Below are 18,816 nucleotides of genomic sequence, written 5' to 3' on the forward strand. Positions count from 1 at the left end.
AAAGTGAATGACCTACACTGTCCTAGAAAGGCGGAGAGCACTACCCTATCATGAAGTATAGAAAATGTTTTTAAGTTATCAGGCTGGCTGACAAACTATAGCCCATATGTGACACTGCTTGATGTCTTTTTAGGGCTGATCATTTCACCAAAAAAAAAACCAAAAAAAAAAACATTGCTATAGAACCTGAAAATACATTTAAAAATTGCAGCTGCACTTTGCCTCTGGTTGATGTTTGTAATAGGCCATAGGGAAAATGCAGTCTCTAACAAAGGACAAATTGATTCTCTTTCATTTTAAACTTGTTTGTTTAACAGAATAAATGTACCATTCACAGTTCCCTTTGTTCTCTGTTTTGATAAGTGGCTATATCCCCAATCCACTTTCTCTTTTTCTTTTTTTGACTGAGCTAGCCATACTGAACTCAATAGAAAGACATTTTATAATATCTGAAGAAATGTGTGTGATTATGAGGTATACAGCAAATCCTATTCTGTCAGTCAAAGATGGAATGATAATGTTGGGGTTGTTAGTTCGAGGACATGTTTTATTTTATTTGGGTTTAAATACAGTTCTGTTAATTTAAAAGAATATGGGGAATCATTGAGAGGTGGCCTTTTGAGAACATTCCTTTAAATGACAGACTAGAAATAAATGTTACATTTTTGTCTGTGGCCATCTTACTTGCTAACTAACCCCAGATATCTCAATAGATGTTACCAATAGATTTCAGTCTTAATTTTGACCAACTGTCTGTAGTTCCTGGGGTTTAACTTAGTTGGTCAGGACAGTGCTCATACCATTCATTCCCATTATCTCCTTTGCAATATGCTAATTTCTCATCTTGGTGTTCTTCCACTCATCCCTTCGTCGTCCACTCTGACTTATCTTTGCTTTGCAATTGTCTCCTTCCTCTGCTCTTTCTGTTTTCTATGTTGTATTTTCTCCCTTTTGTCTCTGACACGCTGCTCATCCCACTTGATGCGGATATACCTTCACCTTGTAGTTGTCTATCCACTTATGTCTTTACTTTGGTGCCTCACATTAGGTTCTCCTTTCATCAGCTCGACTTATCTTGATGGCTTTCATGTCATGTTTCATTTGAGGACAAAGCAACAGCTCATTTGGAGATGTTCATGTGTACAGTATATAATCTACCATTATTCCTACCCATATACACAACAGCAGAAAAAAAGAATGTTAAATATCTTGAATGCAAAGACAAACACATGCAGTACATAAACATAGGCCACAAACAGATACGCAACAAAATCCTTTTGACATCAATAATTGGTAAATCCTCTGATTAACTTATAAGAATTGTCCTTAGAGTGCTTAAGTAATTGTGTTTGTATGTGTCTTTTTTTTTATTGCATGCACCCCCTCTCTTTAAAGCACATCTTTATAACCAAGCAATTCCAAAGCAATTTTCTCTGTGGGAGGAGAGTGTAATTTTCTATTCTGCGACACTGTGATGTGTAAGAAACTGGGAGCTGGTGCTAAAAGGCGTCTGTAGTGTGTGTCTTGGTGTGGGTGTGAGCTGCTTTAATGGCCAACGCGGGGCGGGTGGCGGTGGTGGTGAGCGGGTGCATGTCAGGAAGGCCATCATTTAATGACTCCCAAATAGTGCCCTCCTTGTTAGAGCTATCGTCCTGGAAACACGAGGCTGTGAACCAGGAGAGCGCCACACACTGCAACAGTCTTTTATCTTCATATTAAACCATTTGCATAACATTACGGCGATAGATAGGATTCAGGAGATACTCAACCTACTCAGGGAGAGACAGAGAGAGAGTAGGCGCAGGAGACACAGAGAGGGTATAGACATGTCCTTGCAAATCTAATCAGCGTTAAATGGAGCTGTCAGGTGTGTGTGTGTGTGTGTGTGTGTGTGTGCATGCTTCTTTCTGTGCCTGTGTGTGGCACTGGATGGCTCATGTCAGGAGTCATTTAACATTAAATTGCAATAATGTATAACAGCGCTGTAATTACAAAATACAAGAATCCAAGCTGTTTCTTGTTAGATGTGACATCCAAATACAGCAGTTGCCAACCAGTGGTACACAAGATGAGGCTAGGGAGTAACAATTTAGAGGTTGTGTGCACTTACGTCCTTCGTAAAGTTAAGTTTTCACAACGTTTTGAGCAAATTGTACATAGTTATAGCAGCTCTACAGAATACAAAGATAGAAATAGCCAATCAGAACAAATCACATCGCTACCATTTTTTAAATTGCTGATGTGGTTTGCAATGATAGTGGACTTTTGTGAGATATCAGCAGACTAACAAAAGACTCAATTTTAATGTTGGCTTTAGGAGCAGCATCAATTTATACTGTATGGTATGGTGCTTTGCTTTGCTTTGCTTTGCTTTGCTTTGCGCCGCCGTCACACAGCTGTTTCCCCCTCTGCTCAAAGAAGAATAAAGAGGAGACAAGAGATTCTCATTACTACACAGAAACAAGAGAAGGAAAGTGTGTAAGCACAGACTAATTAGTTGTTGCTGCTTGCACTGCCTGATTAATTTAATCAGAAGTACACTTGATCCATATATAACTACCAGCATGAATGTATTAGTCTATATGTGGCAGGTTTGGCAGACAGCACTCTGCTTTGGCTCTGGCAGAAGCATTTTGAACTGTAACTCTTGTTTAAAGACCGATAATTAGAAGAATCATGGAAGTGCATGATGGAAGCTGCGATATATGCTTGATACAATATTATACTACTCCGAATGTCAAAGCCTCCACACATCTGTGGTCAATGCAGACAGGTGATTTTACTTACTGACCTTTTTTTTTTTTAGGTCTCTAAGTTGGTACAAATGTATTTATGGATTATGACCCGTCAGAGTAAAGGTCAGAATATAAAATAGGGGGGATAGCATTGAAAAGCGTGGGCACTATATAAAAAAAAATTAAAGATGTCATTGTATATGTCACATTCTTGCAACTGTGTGTGTGTTTGTGTGTGAGTGAGTGAGAGAGAGATTGCCTGTTTATGCATATGGGGATAGACTCTGCCAGGTGAGTGTACCATTTACCATCAAACCATTGAGTTCAGCAGGCATCTAATAACAAAGCATTTATGGCCCACTTACGCATGCATAGATATAACTGTCAGTAGGCAACAACAGTTTCCTCTCTGTCGTCTCCAGCTATTCCTGCCTCTCTTAAAACACACATCCGGATTGGACCCAAATACTCTAGAATTCTATCATCAGACTCGGGGATGAAATTAAAATCACTCATTTTCTTTCTCCATACAAGGAGCAGATCAATTTCCGGAGACTGGGACGTGATATTTTCCTGCCACTGGGCTTTCTCGTCTTCGGCACAGCACCCTGACTGCCTGTCAGCGGGGGGCCCGGGCCTGACTGCACGCCTCGGCGGAGAACAGTTACTTCTGCCGCGGCGAGTTTATTTGCGCCTCGCTATGAGAATTGCCATCATTTACCCTTCCCCAACACCTCCCAAAAAGAAAGAAATAGACAAGAGGGGGAAGCGAGGCAAGAATGAGAAAGGCGAAATTGATTCTTTTTGATACATGCTGCATGGGTGCCTAATGTCCCCCATGCAGCATGACCATCTATTTCATGAAATGAACAGAATAAATTTGGCTTCAAGTAATGTATAGACCTTCTTCTTTTTTTTGGAGGCCTGTTCACATTGCGATGGAGCTGCTGTCTTCCGGCTTCAGAGCTCAGTCCGTCAGTCAGGCTGGTTTTAGGAAAAGTCCATTAGTATTGAAGCTGTACCGGAGTACTAACTCACTTTAAAGGAAACGCTGAAGGGCCTGACACGGTTCAGCTTGGCGGCTCTTCTACCGTGTGGACGTTTAAATTGTCAAAAATAAACGAGGGAAGGGAGTGCATCTTAAACTTTTAGATATAATTAACTCCATTCGTTAGATTTTCCCCCTTTGTGTTTGTTTTGGGGACGTGAGGACATGCACGAAACAATTGTTTGCACAAGCAGTCCCACACTAGATCGCCGCAATTCCACTGCAATGACTAAAGTCACTTTAATACAGATATGTTGTGTCTGTTATATTCACCAACATTTTACTGTATAACCTATAGCCTATATAACATGCAGGCTACTTTCATATATCTGAGATTGGCTAAAAGGGAGTTATTATGATAATTATGATATCATGAATACTGTAGGACTATAATTTTGTTTTTCATGTCAGGATTACAAGTGACTGTATGAAATTGACACTTTCTTTAAGGAGCCCGTCATTCCTTGTCATTGTTTCTTCTGCCCCGTGTGTCCTGCCCACTGTCTGCTGTTGTTTGTGTTGGCAGTGACACCGGTTCTTGTTTGCGGACCTTTGGGCCCCTCAGTCCGCCCTCTCCCCTCCGCCGGAGATCCCGCTGCTGCGTCACGGGGCCTGTCAATGCTTAATTAAAGCCATACTGAGACCGGGTATAAATCCAGCCCCCCTGTTCACCCAGCCCAGACCCGCCTGCACGGTTCAACCAGTGGACTTTAATCGGTGAGACAACATCTGTCCCTTCACTTGTAACCCGCTTTGAACCGCTGCAGAGAAAAGCTTCCACGCGCACCACAATGGCTGGACTGAAGGTAAGGCGGCGGCTTGTGCTGTTGGAAACACTCCTTCAGCGGTGTTTAGACCGCGTCTGACAATCGATACGTCTCATGATAATCTCGGGCACTCTGATGTGCAAACATGCTGAATGTCCATACTGTCTGGGAAGTTAAGAAAAAGGTCGACTTCAACTTTTGGGGCATTTCAGAGCTGCAGGTTTAAAGCGCATACCATCATAACTTTCATCGAAGTAGACTGAAGGGCTGAAGGGGAGGTGTTCGCTCCAACCAATCAGAGCGCTGCGTTCAGCAGCTGCCCAGATGTGCTCTGACATTCCTCAGCCGCAGCTCAAGCTTATTTCAGAGTGAAGCATTCTTTTCAAAAGAACAGAACCGGAAAGTCTTTTTATATTATTATGATAATAGCGTTGTTATCATGCTCATATGTCACAGTTTTACAGTGAGTGACCTGCTGTATTCATCCTGAGAGGCATTGGTAATTATGACTAAAACTATATGACTATAAAAGCTTTAACATTATTCACGCAATGTAAACGTTGCTGAACTTTGCAATGTGAACTCATTTTCATAAGATCTTCTGAGTTTCCAAAATGTTTTTTTTTTTTTACCCAGATACTTCAGACACATCAATGCCACATATGGAAACCATCCCTGTCCATCAGCATGCTTTGTGCTGACTAACAATGACTCAGCAAGATTTCTTTACTTTGTACCAAGCTGTTGTTTTTCCAGTGATGGGAAGACACTGGGTGCTGCTGATCAGTAAAAGAGGATAGTGGAACAATAATCTCATAATTAAGAAGAAAAAGTGTGGAACAAAATGCACTGTGGATGTTAGTGTAATTAGTCTGTTTCTATAACACAAAAATAATGGATGACTGCGAGGGGGGAAATCGGGCATAACTGCAGTTTGTTTTATCATAGATCTAATGTGAATCAATATGACAACAATTAACAAAAAGACAAGCCTTAATGACAAGCCTTCAAATTTAATTATAACCAGCATGAACACATTTATCCTGCATTACAATGAAGCTGCGTGGTGTATTTTTTATTTTTCACTTTAACTTCCCATGAATGTTAAATGTTTCTCTGTCTGCTTGTTTCAGTACATGAGCGGCTTTGGCAATGAGTTCTCCTCTGAAGACTCTCGCTGTCCTGGATCATTACCTGAGGGACAGGTAGCTCACAAAAAAAAAAAAACAACACACCCCCAGGGCTCATTTTGGCGTTAATTTGATCATTTATTCATTGATTTTGTGCTTAAGTGGATTGCATGAATACTTAATGAGACACCGTAGGAGTTACAAGGGGTTTAACCAACCAAAAGCTGCTGTGACTCCTCCGCGTTTCACTGGGAAATCTAAAAATCTGCCACATAGTCAGTTCCAGCCTGGCGATGATGAAACTGTCAATAGAAGTGAGGAAGCAAAAGTCACTCACATCTCTTGACACTTTTATCATTATTTGATTTTTATGTCGCTGAAAAAAACAAAAAAAAACAAATGCAAGGTGATGTCAACACAAGTCGACTTTGTTGAAAAATGAAACACCTCGAAGAATTTGTTTGTTCACAATTGTGCTTCGAAGAGGACTTCCAGTTCTATTCCTCCGCAGTACAACACAGTGTATAACATTAACGTCCTGTCTGAACACAGTATATTATATTCTACAGAACAATCCTCAGGTCTGTCCCTACGGGCTCTACGCTGAGCAGCTCTCTGGCTCTGCCTTCACCTGCCCACGGCCAGCCAATAAGAGGAGGTAACCACGTCTCTTTGACACACATCTGTCCACTTAGACCAAATGGCTCTTCGACATTAGGAATAACTTTGTACTGGTCCATTTTCTTTTTCCAGCTGGCTGTACCGCATCCTCCCCTCTGTCAAACATAAGCCTTTTACCGCAGTGCCATGTGGGAACCTAACGGAGAACTGGAATGAAGTGGAGCCTGATCCTAACCAGGTACATCATGGAAAGAAATACTGCTCACCAAATCTTGCCTCAAGGCAAGCCCCTGAAAAGTATTATCTTAGATTACAGTAAAGTGTGGTGATGGGAAAACAGCTTTCTACATACTGGCACAATTTTAGTTTTTTAGGGATCAAACAAAAAAAGGTAGAAGTTGCCAAACAGTCCGACTGGGAAGGGGCTAGCTGGTTAGCATGCAAATTTAACTGCAGGAATAAAAGTGATAGAAGCTAAAGGGAGGTTGCTTTCCATTGGTTTTGAGAGAGTTAGACGAATACAAGACAGTTTGATGCTGAGCTTGCACTGTAAGTAACTGTTAATGTGATGTGAACTTTTAAAAATGTCTTTTAAATCCAAAACTCAGGTAAGCTGAATCATAGGAAATATGTTTGTCATGGTTTCATCAGATCTGATCATTGCTGGCAATGGAAGCAAAAGAGCCACGGTTTAGATCCAGCTAAACCCTGAGTAATGCCCACACAATGATATATCTCCTTTTGAGGTTTTCAGGTTCTTTAACATTTCTCTGTGCTTCAGAGATGCATTCCTTCATTTTCCTGTATTCACTGGCTAAGTCGATTCTCACTCTGAGGTTTCTCTCACAGCTGCGATGGCTTCCATTTATCGTTCCCAAATCCACAGAGAAGAAAGTGGACTTTGTGGCCGTAAGTGTCTTTTTAACCCCACATTATTGTTTCCTTTAAGATTGACAGTTTATGGGAATTTTCACATTTTGTTTGTTGTAGGGTCTGCACACGGTCTGCGGTGCAGGCGATGCAAAAACTCGCAATGGCATCGCCATCCACGTCTATACCTGCAACACGTCCATGGTAGACAGGTCAGGATGTATTTGTGTACAGTTGGACCCCTCATGTAACAAATAGATGTATTTTCAAATATCACAAGGAAAAGAAAAAAAGAAACTTGGTAATGTTTTGTTGATTGTTTCTGAGCTCTTCAATTTTTTTCCATTTCAGGTGCTTCAACAACTCAGATGGAGACTTTTTGATTGGTGAGGAAAAGGACTGTTGATGTTTTCACTGCCATCTATCACCAGAGCAATGATAGCCCAATCCTCTGTCCTTCTTCTCCATCGCATTTCTTTTTTCTCTTGCTTTCTTTGTGTTTTTGTCTTGCTAGTCCCCCAGCAGGGTGAGATCTTGATCACGACAGAGTTTGGGAAGATGATGGTGGAGCCGAACGAGATCTGTGTCATCCAGGTGAGATCTATGTTTTTCATATTCTCCGTTTTAACAGAAATCTACTATTGTGTCTGCCCCCACACCCCACTTTCCATATTTAGAAATATATAATTTGGAACTTTTCCAATGTGACCCTAACGATGAATAACAGTGGAAATTGGTTTGATGTACAGTCTGACCACCAGAATTTGTGATTGTAGCACACCAGTATCTTTCCAAACGTCGGTCCATAAAGCTGTGTGTCCCTCACCAACACTTCTTCTGTGTTTTCTCCAGCAAGGAATGCGCTTCAGTGTGGATGTGTTCGGAGAAACCAGAGGTTATATACTGGAGGTGTATGGAGCTCACTTTGAACTCCCTGACCTGGGGCCCATCGGTGAGTGTTCATATAATGTTTCTGACTCTACTTATGTGTAGTCTTTGTTCACATCTATTTATTCTTGTGATGCCTTCATCTTTCTTTGTGCTTGTCCCATTGTTGCCTCATATCCTCCTTTGGCTACAGGAGTTTATTGATCTACAAATTTGGTCAACAACTACTAGAGTCTAGTAGTTCAAGTGGTTCAGTACTTAGTAAACACATTGATATTTCTGTCAGGGTGAATTATATTATTATTATTATTATTATTATTATGATATTATATTGTGTGTGCGTTTTTGCAGGAGCCAATGGACTGGCTAACCCAAGAGATTTCCTGTGTCCCGTTGCTTGGTATGAGGATCGCACCGTGGCCACAGGCTACACCGTCATCAACAAGTACCAAGGAAAGCTCTTTGCCTGTCAACAGGTATTTCTTTCTGTGACTTTTCAGTCTGTGTGTCAGTGCACTCGCACATCTACGCAGACATTGTGTGACAGGGGCCCACACGTATGGCACGCTTGCCCTATTACCCTATTTAGGTTTGTGTTTGCTTCAGTAAACACCATCAAACCGCAACAATAACTAACAGGAAACTGCCCAAGTGAGGCATATGATCCATTAGCTGTTCCCACCGATTGAATTGCCATCCCTGATGATTTAATATGGAAGCGTTAGCTGTTATCCATTCAGCAGGTTTCCGCCTCAACTCCCTTATGAGTCTTAATCACTCATAATTAGTTAAAGCATTCTGGCGTTACAGACAGTGTACCCGTGAAGCTTTGCTTTGTAGGAAAAACCTTTCACAATTTAAGCATTAATTTCCCCATATTTCCCTCGGGGAATGATCCTCCCCCTCCAGAAATGTCCCGTTAGGCACATAATTGGATCGACACATAATGTCTTACAGGTTTTTTACCCAGACAGGGAGAAGGTGGGAGGAGTGGTTTGTCAGGGGTGAGGGTTGAGGGGTTGTAACCGTGGAAACCATGTCAAACCACACTGTTATTATTCATCGAAGTACACAAGGGTTAGACTCCGTCTTTTTTTGTAGCAAAACAAACATTTTTCATCATGCTGCCTCTATTTGAGGATGTGTCCCCTGTCATGTGTGTGAAGTCAGAGGTGGAAGCTGCAGGCTGCACCTCACATGCTTCTCCTGGTGTCCATCCTTCCCTGAGCCTGGAAGGTGAGGCTACAGGGGTAAGAAAATAAGGACGCGAGCCTCATCTCAGGGAAGATGCTGCTGCTCCCTTCTGGTCCTGCTGTTTTGTTCCCCTGCAGAGCGCTGAAATTGCTCAAATTAACTTATTATTTGCTTGAATGGGCCAATATGTTTGTGTTTTGTGTGCATGTGTGTGCAAGTGCTTGCTCTTCTCCTTTTTCCCCCCTTCATTTTAATCCAATGTAGTGGAGTTACCACAGATGAATGTCCAAGAAATTACCTGGATTGGGTTCCCCAAAGGCCTTTTGTGTGACGACTACAGTACATTTAGAGTGTGTGTAAGATTGCGTCTGGTGTTGAAAGTCATGTGTGTGAACTTACTTATACACGTGTGTACATATGAATATGTGTGCAAGTATTTTTTGTTAGTCTGTTCCAGTTGTTCATGTGTGTGTAGGGAGCTTAGAGGTCACTCAGGAGGCAGCTTGAGTTGTAATGAACTGTATTGATTTTAGCGCTCCTGTTGAATGTCTTTTTCGCAGAGACATTATCAGAACAGAGAAACTATATAAAATTGCTGTGGTTTTAACAATCAAGATAAAGAAATATCTCTGCACCCACTGCTACCGCTGCTCCCCCCGTAACTACGTTGCTGCGAACATCAAAATGCTCAAAGTTTGGGAAAGTTTGATTGTGAAGCCAATTACCCCATAATACCTGGAGCCTCATATCACAAAGAACAGGGGGAATGAAAGAGAAGAACGAATGAAAGAAGTACACCTTTTTTCACAATCAACCCTTTTCATTATGACCAGTTTTTTTCTCTTTATGTCAAGAAGTAGTCTCTTTGGGAATTTAAGATTACAAAGACATTATTCATTGTTCCCTTTTCCCTGTGAAAAGCTCAATTTAAAGTCTTTTGTGTTTGTAGCTGGGGTAGACTCATTTTATTTGTTTTGTTCTGTGCTCTGCACGTAGGATTTTTCTCCGTTCAATGTGGTTGCCTGGCACGGGAACTACACACCTTATAAATACAACCTGAATAACTTCATGGTTATCAACTGTGTGGCATTCGACCATGCGGTGAGAATAATAACAACACTACAGACACACTCACAGTGTTTTAGAATATACATATTGCCTACATTTCTTGCTTAATTTCTTGTTATTGATCCCACTGGAGAATACAGCATATCCTTCACCACATTACATTCTCTTTCTGCCAAAAGGATCCGTCTATCTTCACGGTGCTGACTGCTAAATCCACACGACCTGGTGTGGCTATTGCTGATTTTGTCATCTTCCCCCCACGGTGGGGTGTGGCTGATCGCACCTTCCGTCCTCCATACTATCACCGTAAGTCCAAAGAAACACACACATCGTGGGCATATTTTGGAGGAAAATAAGAATTGAATATATTTTTAAGAGCTGGGTTGCTGAGGTTGGATTTGTGCAAATTGTGCGCAGTGGGGATAATTGAGCAAGAGAAAGATCAGCCATAACTTGCATGTCCATTTACTCAACCTCTGTCAAGATAGTGGGCAGTAACCATTCACCTGCTGTACTACTCTTAAGCTGAGGCCCCTCCACAGCATCTTTTGTCTGTCTTTACCACAGAGCTATAAGGCCATCTAGTGGAAGACAGTGTCACAACTTACTCTTTGTGCAGCAAACCATACCCAGCCCAGTGCTGTGTTACAGCTTCTCCCGTTTCTGACTTCAGGTAATTGCATGAGTGAATTCATGGGTCTGATCAAAGGCCACTATGAGGCCAAAGAAGAGGGTTTTCAGCCAGGAGGGGCCAGCCTCCACAGCATTATGACCCCACACGGTCCTGATGCTGACTGCTTCGAGAAGAACAGCGTGGCTGAGTTGCAACCTGAGAGGGTGGCTGAGGGCACCATGGTAAAAATGATTAAGACATTAACCAGAGAAGAGTACTTGGCCGTAAGAAAGACACATCATGAAATTGTGTCTGTTTTGTCTCTTTCTTCCTTCAGGCTTTTATGTTTGAGTCATCCTTCAGTATGGCTGTGACCAAGTGGGGTCTACAGACATGTCAGAGGGTTGACAAGAGCTACTACCAGTGCTGGGAGCCTCTACGCAGTCATTTTAACCCGAACTGGAAGCCCAGCCCAGTATAGAAACATAGTAAGTCAGAGGAAATTGTACAGTACAATTACACAGCACAGTACTGTTATATGAAGAGAAAAGTCCTACTATGGCTTTCTTAAAAATCACAACAAGCAATCCAATTTTAGTCTAACTTGGCTTTCTTTGTACTTTTTGATTAGGTTTGCTGACTGAGAAATACAGAAGCAGCTGTTTATACAGCCAACTATGATTGAAATCACACAATAAAAAACAAAAGTTGTGCTATTTGCCGTTTCTCATGTTTGAAATAAAAATCTCAGCTAGGTTATTTGTTTAGATTGATGCCCAGTCATGCTGGCAAGTAATTCTTCCTAACGGTTTGGAGATAAAAGACACCAGCACACCTTTGTTTACTGCAAAACAAAATTTTGATTAACATACTCGTGACCACAAAAAAAGCTCAGTGCACCAATGGCAAGTACACCTGTGACTTCCGAATAAGGCTAACTGCATGAACAAGATTATAAAATTACCTTATAATGCAATAATCCTCCATTTTGGCTTTTGTTGTGTGGCCTCACTTACAATTAACTGTCAGTTGTTATGAAGAGGACGGTACTAAAGCACTAAAGTGTGCCACAGAGCATGAGCTCAAATTTAGTTGCAGCAATCATTATTAGGTGAGAAGGAAGGAGTGAGTTTATCAGAAACAGAAAGGGGCAGTTACTGGCCCTGAAAAATAATACCACACACCCCATGAAAACTTGCATTATACAATGGACGGCTAAGTACGACATGATATAACGTTATCTGTGTAAATTTGTGTTGTGTTGTGTTTGTGAAACTGATCAGTGATTGTAAAGGACACTGCATGAAGTCAGCCCCTATAGATTATATCCAACAAGAAAATGAATACTAATATCCGTTGCCGCTTAGGGATGAGCCATGACCTGGCCAGGTATGCCCATGACTAGAATCCAAATAAAAGCACACTTTTGGACTATTTGTGTTAATGCAAGGAGTAAAGAACTTCCAGCAAAGCAGCTGAGAAAAATGAGTAGATACAGGCCAGCACACAGAATAAGTAAAGAAAGAAAGAAAAAAAAAATCTCACTTATTAAGTATGCGCTAAATTAATTGGCTTTAATATTATTGTGCTTTAGTTTTTGCCAAGTGTCTGAATGGCTAAATGACAATGTGTCTTGTTCCTATCACTCAATCATTCAAAGCCACACTTGTTTTTGATAATATAATTTTATTTGGTTATTTATAATTACACAGACTGATATCATCACTACAGCATACAGCAGGTCTTCATACATCAAATCTCATGACGACAAACTGAACTTGCGCTCGAGGGTTCCAGCCTTAATCTGCTCCTCTTTCCTGTCCTGTGAAACAGATGACAAATATGATGAGTTAGTACAATTTCCACAGTAACAAGTCATAACATCCTCACCTCACCTTCTGGACATTTTCCTAGCTGCATTTTTTATGATTGAGTGTTTCATGATTTTCAGACAGTTTTTCTTACTCCTGGCAGAGAGAGGGAGGCAGATATGATTGCCCAGCAGTGTGACAATTGCACTGGATTTTGGCTAGATTTTCTATTGGTGAGGGTTTCGAGGGTGAATCTCTGTGACAATGGGGAGAAAAATGAAAGGCACCATTTCAAATGAAGCACTTATTACTAATGTAACTGGAACTGTGACAAAAAAGAAAACGAGATCAACTATGCACCTACAAGGAAATGAGTCCCAATCCACAACTAAAAAGCTTTTCAGAGCTATGATTCCCTTCGTCTATCACGTTTTACGTTTCTTTTAGACAAAAATATGTGTAAAGTGTGGGATAATAGCATCAGATTAGCTAGTAAAAGTCATATTAGCACTGTAGCATATTCATTCTTCAACTGCTTTATCCGTTTCCGGGCCACAGGGCTGCTGGAGCCAATGCCAGCTCACATTGGGCGAGGGGTGGGGTACACCCTGGACAGGTCGCCAGTCCATCACAGGGCCAAGACACAGAGACAGACAACCACTCAAGCTTGCATTTAGAGTCTCCAGTTAACTTATACATGCATGTCTTTGGACGGTGGGAGGAAACCCACGCAGACATGGGGAGAGCATGCAAACTCTGCACAGAAAGGACCCTAGCTGGGAACCGAACGCGCAACCTTCTTATTGTAGGGCGACAGCGCTTACCACTACACCACCATGCTGCCTGCTGTAGCATGTAAAATGTGAAAATCAATAATATTAAGTTGTTTACTTATTCATATCAGGTGAAATCATGGATTTTTGACCAAAGGTTTTGTGCTAATTTTTGTCTATATTACAGTAGAAAGATGCCCTGAAAAGAAAATGGCAGGACAGGATGGTAAATGGAGATGCCTGCAGCACGATGGTGCCCTTGAGAGAAAGGGCTCAAACCTCAACAATATGCAATTCAATATTCTTGGCCTTGAAATATGCGTGTGTTGTTGTGCATATCCAGTCTAAAACAGTCATGCGGATAAGTACAGTATTTCAGCAAGGGTTGTGCCCATGACTGATATCTATTTGCCGCATTAGCATGTCCGTTAGCAAAAGTAGCGTAGATATTAAACCTGAATCTTTTTTGTTGGTGGGAGCAGGTGATGATAAAGGTGGATTTCAAAGATTTCCAGCCATTGTTACATTAACAATATAAGCGCTAGTTCCTCTGTCTCACATGATGAACAGAAGTATTATGAAAAGGTATGGAACATGCAACTCATCTAACTTCTTAAGAAGACGACTGCAGGACAGGAGTCATAATTACCATTGCCTCTCCCTTGCTTAAGACAACTCTGGGTGAATTGAAAACTTTCTACATTTCCACTAGACAAGTAATCAAACAGCTTTATTGCCAACATTGGCTATGTAATAATACCAAAAACTTACATGAGACCTGTAAAGACCCACAGGTCAGTCAGGTAATTTATAAAAAAAATATAGTAGTCATGGGAAAGGGTGTGTTTTATTTAGCGTCATACCCTGTCAGTCTTGAAGATGTAGTAGAGGGAGATGAGAGGCACAACTCCAAACATCATACCCAAAAGAGACGTCTTGTATGAGGCCTTGAAATACAAGTAGGGGTTTGCACGTGCATAGACCCAGCGTGTCAGTGCAGGGTCTTCCTGTATAGACAAACACATTTCATGAAATGTCATAAATAGGAAAAAAATTATACAAATTATTTGCTGCATCAAAGACAACAAAATGGAAGTGCATACAAAAAGTAAGATGTCATAATAACTGTTGTGTCCTTTTACTGTGTTAGAGCACACTGACCATGTCTGCTGTGAGAAAAGCTTATATGAGTAACGTAATTGGAGAAATCACATTTAAGCAGAATTATATTGTAGAGAAATAAAATGACAAAATTAAATATTTTGAGTACATAGTACTAAATCAAGACTATGAGTTTCGGGAAAAGCAGTGGAACATGCACAAATTCTGAAAATGTTGATAAAAACTTGACAGACTTTCAATTAGCCAATAATTTTTCACTGATGAGAATTTAACCATCTGTAAGAGGGTGAAACTGAGGAGCTGAATATTTAGCTAACACAACCGGTTTAGATTATGTCGTAAGAGTGAAGCACTTGATAAATTATAATCCACTCTATAATCTCTTGAATGCCACAGAAAGATGATTAGCATTTAAAATTTCAATTCCTTGTTATTTGGACACGATGAACACGATAGCAAGCCTGTGCTAGCTAGTACTCAAAATTTAGTCAACCCCACAAAAAAATAAAAATAAAAAGGGGGACATCACTCTCGACATACTGCCCCTCACCACCAATTAAGATATGCAGACGAACACATGTGAACAGTGTACTGTCTTTGTTTAGCTTTGTGTGACTGCTCCTGACAGCCTGCCGTTAGCATCTCAGTAGGTAGCCAAAGCCTATTTTAAGGGTGACATTGCTAGCTGAGCAGACGGCCACTTACAATGAGCTCTTTTCTGTGCGGGTTATTGAGTTGCGTCTGGTACTGCCTCTTCAGATTCGCCCGCATGGCCGCCCTCTCTTGTTCGGCACGTCTATGATCCGGCGAAACGTTGAAGTATTCATTTGGATCCAATGTTTTAGGACGAGTGGCCAAGGGCGCTTCTCGGTAGTCCGCCATGTTTGTTTGATGACGGCTAGAGTGCTTGGGCTAACGTGAACTCGTGAAATCTCGCGTTAACTGTCCAAATCACCGTGGCAACGTCCAAAACTTGCTCTGGCTGGATGTGCTGCGAAGCAATGAGCGCAACTAAGAAAAGTCAAGAGAAAGAGGACGAGACTGTTCACAGTGACAGTAAAGATGATTTCAAATATGAAGAAGTATATCTGGAAGACGACTGGAGTCTAACAGAAGGAGAAGAAAGCTTGGAGGCGACCGTGAAAGCGATTCAAACCCGGGCAGAGGCCAGCGCTCGGGCTGCCTCCGGGCCCGGCACCATCAATACACGCAAACCGGAAGCCGTGGATGACTTTTTACGCAACTTTCTCATCCAGGCAGGCATGACAGAAACTCTTGACTGCTTCCAGGCCGAGTGGACTGAGATGCTGCACAAAGGACTAGTGGATGCAGAGCAGGTCGGGGTCGTACCGGAAGTGTACACCGACAACCAGCGCCTGGAAAACCAGCTGAAAAACGCGGAGCGGGAGAGGGAGGAGTACCGACGGGCGGCCTCAGCTGCGGCTAAGACTCTAGACAAGGCCCGGAAAGCCAGAGATTTCTATCGGCTGCAGCATAAGCATGTTGTCCAGGAGAGGAACCGGCTCATCGGGGACATAAGAAAGCTCAAGGTCCAGTGTGACAGCTACAAGCCAGCTGTGAAGCGGATGACTGAGAAATACCTGACAGTTTTAAAGCAGATCGCGGCGGTGAGTCTGGAGAGAGACAAGGCATTAGAACAAGTGGAGTCAGCTCGGCACAACATCTCCCTTTGTGGGGATTCAGCAGAGCTTACAGAAACAAGAGAGGACAACCAGGCGTCTCAGGCCCTCCACATCTCAAAGGCAAATGTCTGTTGAAATAAAAACAAAGACTCACATAACTCTTCTACTGCAAGCTTGATAGTTTTTAAGTAGGCTTAAAGCTCCCCTGGAATATTGCAATCTAATTAGACTGCCTGGTTGTTTTTACATCAGTTCAGATGGAAATGTAGTATATATTAAAGGCTACATGATGATATAAAATGGTATACACACATTTTATTGAATCTCCAAGTAATTGCCAGCCAGTAAGTGAAGTTGCCAGCGGTCGAATCCACTGTATTATATGAAATATAGCACATTGTGTATAATATATTACAATACAATATACAGTTTTAGTGCAAACCTGAGACAACAGAGACCTCTTGTGAACCAGCCTCTGCGTTTTATATTGATTGATGTCACACAGCTTGAATGATCCAAATAGTGTTTTCTGCATTGTGCAGTTGTAGGATCTTGAAAATGACCAGACTCTATTGGTTAACATCTACAACACATTCGCAGTAATAAATCAACGTTTTGTGCTCTGAAATGCAATTGATTTTTTTTTCTAAAGCCCTAAACTGGTTCTTTTTCTCATCTGGCCACCAATCAACATAAAAAGATGGTGTTAAGAAAATGTCATTGCTCTGCAAGTCAAGATCATGGTGCATTGTAGAATATAACCACAAGAGGGCAATCTCCAGCAAGCGTTGTTTTTATTACCAGGGTAAATTGTGTTACGGCAATAAACACAACAGAATAAATAAATAAGCAATAAAATACAGCATAATTATTTTTAAATTGTGCATAATAGTTGTTTGATTGTATAGTTTTAAAATATTTTATTAATCCTCCATGAGTGAGTGTAGTATAACTTTTTTATGTCGGGCAAGGACAAGAGGGGAATCTTATTTTGTGCTTAAGCGTTTTATGATGAAATTATACCAGATCCATTAAGCAGTTAGATAAAATTTTTACACCCCGTGGGTGGCCTTAAATATGAGATCCTGTTATTTAAAAGAGCGTAATGCATATTATTGCATATTATTTTGAGATTTTGTTGATTTGGTTGTCATACTTAAGTTAAGCAAGACCAAACGGTGACGGCCTGTTCACAGATATCTCTGGGATCACACCGGATTATGAAGTACATATATACCCGCTTACGCTTAAAAGTGGAGTAGCCTACAATTGAGTGACAAGATGCTGAAAGAGCTCTTTGATCCAGAGAGGCCCAGGCGAAGTTACAGTACTTGTAACTGATGATTTATTGTCCCCTGAGGACCTTGAAAGAACCACCCACACTGCTGTTTGGATTCATCCATTTATGAATTCAAAATCCAAAGTGAGACCACATTCTGGGATCAATAAGCCCCCCCCCCCCCTTTCTCTGTCTTTCTCTCACTCTCTTTCAATAATGTTCACCGAGAGATTTAGCCCCACATGAAATATTAATATATTTCTACCCTGGCTGACACCCACCAGACCTTATGGACTTGGAATTAAACTTTCAAAAGTTTATAAGTTGTGGTCAAAATAGCCACAAAAGTTTATTTCTACCCTTTTTTTCCCTCCTGAGTTTTCTGCTGTCTGCCACACCCTCCACACCCTTCATGTCTGACCCACAGAACATTTGGTATTTCATTCTTTATTGTACTTGAATTATGTCTTCTGAAATTTATATAGTTTTCAGTTTGCTAAGCTTTATACACATAACAGGCAGATAAGATATGGACACGGGGCAGGTATAAAGGAGAAATGAAAATCTGTTGAGGTTTTCCCTCAGTGGGGTTGCTGCCTCACAAGCCTTAATCCTTCCCAGTAATCAGAAGTCATTTTGTTGCCATTTCTAACTCTTAGATTGACTTCTGCACATGGCATGAAAGTGCAGGCAGGGTTCTTTGAGAACTTCAAACTTTTCTCCTTCCTTTTTCTACCAAAAAGTCCCTGAAGTGGTTTTTAGACTAAGAGACAATGACCTAATTTGTTATGCTGCTCTTTTGCACGTAATCATGATATTTTTCGGCCCACAGATTCCATTACTCTGCTGCCCTTGAGGAATGTAACGGAGGATAGGCTTCCTTTCCGCCCTTGTTTTCATCTGCAGAGCGTAATTTTGTCAGCTTACAGAGTTTACAGAGTCAATGAAGTGGTGGCTGGAGGGTGGCATGTTCTTTCCAGCCAACATGTACCATCTAAGCCCACATTGCCCTTTTCCAGCCTGCTCATCCCTCCCTCTCAGATGATTCTTCAGTTCTGAGGGGTTATGGTGGTCACAGCCTTTATAAGAAGTTTTCAACTGTGCGGCTCCATCTAAATGCGTCAGACTGATTGGAATTCCTTCCTTGCTTGCCTGACTCCCTCTGCTGCTCTTCACTGACAGCCCTGTCCACTTCAGAGAACCACAGTGACCTTTGTGTCATACCAAAGAGAAAGGCGAATGAGAGCAACAGCT

At 41.4% G+C, this 18,816-nt stretch overlaps 2 protein-coding genes across 2 annotated transcripts; one reads left to right on the forward strand and one right to left on the reverse strand.

Annotated features, from left to right (window-relative positions):
• The first annotated feature begins 4,399 nt into the window (after positions 1-4,399).
• Positions 4,400-11,773, forward strand: hgd (homogentisate 1,2-dioxygenase). Its single transcript, XM_029529358.1, has 15 exons — positions 4,400-4,589; positions 5,684-5,755; positions 6,250-6,338; positions 6,434-6,539; positions 7,151-7,210; positions 7,292-7,383; positions 7,523-7,557; positions 7,686-7,765; positions 8,024-8,123; positions 8,411-8,535; positions 10,250-10,354; positions 10,501-10,627; positions 10,995-11,176; positions 11,272-11,422; positions 11,566-11,773. The coding sequence occupies exons 1-14, from the start codon at positions 4,575-4,577 to the stop codon at positions 11,413-11,415; spliced, it is 1,332 nt and encodes a 443-aa protein (XP_029385218.1). The 5' UTR covers positions 4,400-4,574; the 3' UTR covers positions 11,416-11,422; positions 11,566-11,773.
• Positions 11,774-12,612: 839 nt separating this feature from the next.
• Positions 12,613-15,542, reverse strand: LOC115061033 (NADH dehydrogenase [ubiquinone] 1 beta subcomplex subunit 4-like). The gene is made up of 3 exons (XM_029529246.1): positions 15,346-15,542; positions 14,382-14,525; positions 12,613-12,756 (listed from the first exon to the last, which is right to left on the reverse strand). The coding sequence occupies exons 1-3, from the start codon at positions 15,520-15,522 to the stop codon at positions 12,694-12,696; spliced, it is 384 nt and encodes a 127-aa protein (XP_029385106.1). The 5' UTR covers positions 15,523-15,542; the 3' UTR covers positions 12,613-12,693.
• Between the last annotated feature and the right edge of the window lie 3,274 nt (positions 15,543-18,816).

This window comes from Echeneis naucrates, chromosome 20 (assembly GCF_900963305.1).
Source record: "Echeneis naucrates chromosome 20, fEcheNa1.1, whole genome shotgun sequence".
Taxonomy (NCBI): Eukaryota; Metazoa; Chordata; class Actinopteri; order Carangiformes; family Echeneidae; genus Echeneis; species Echeneis naucrates.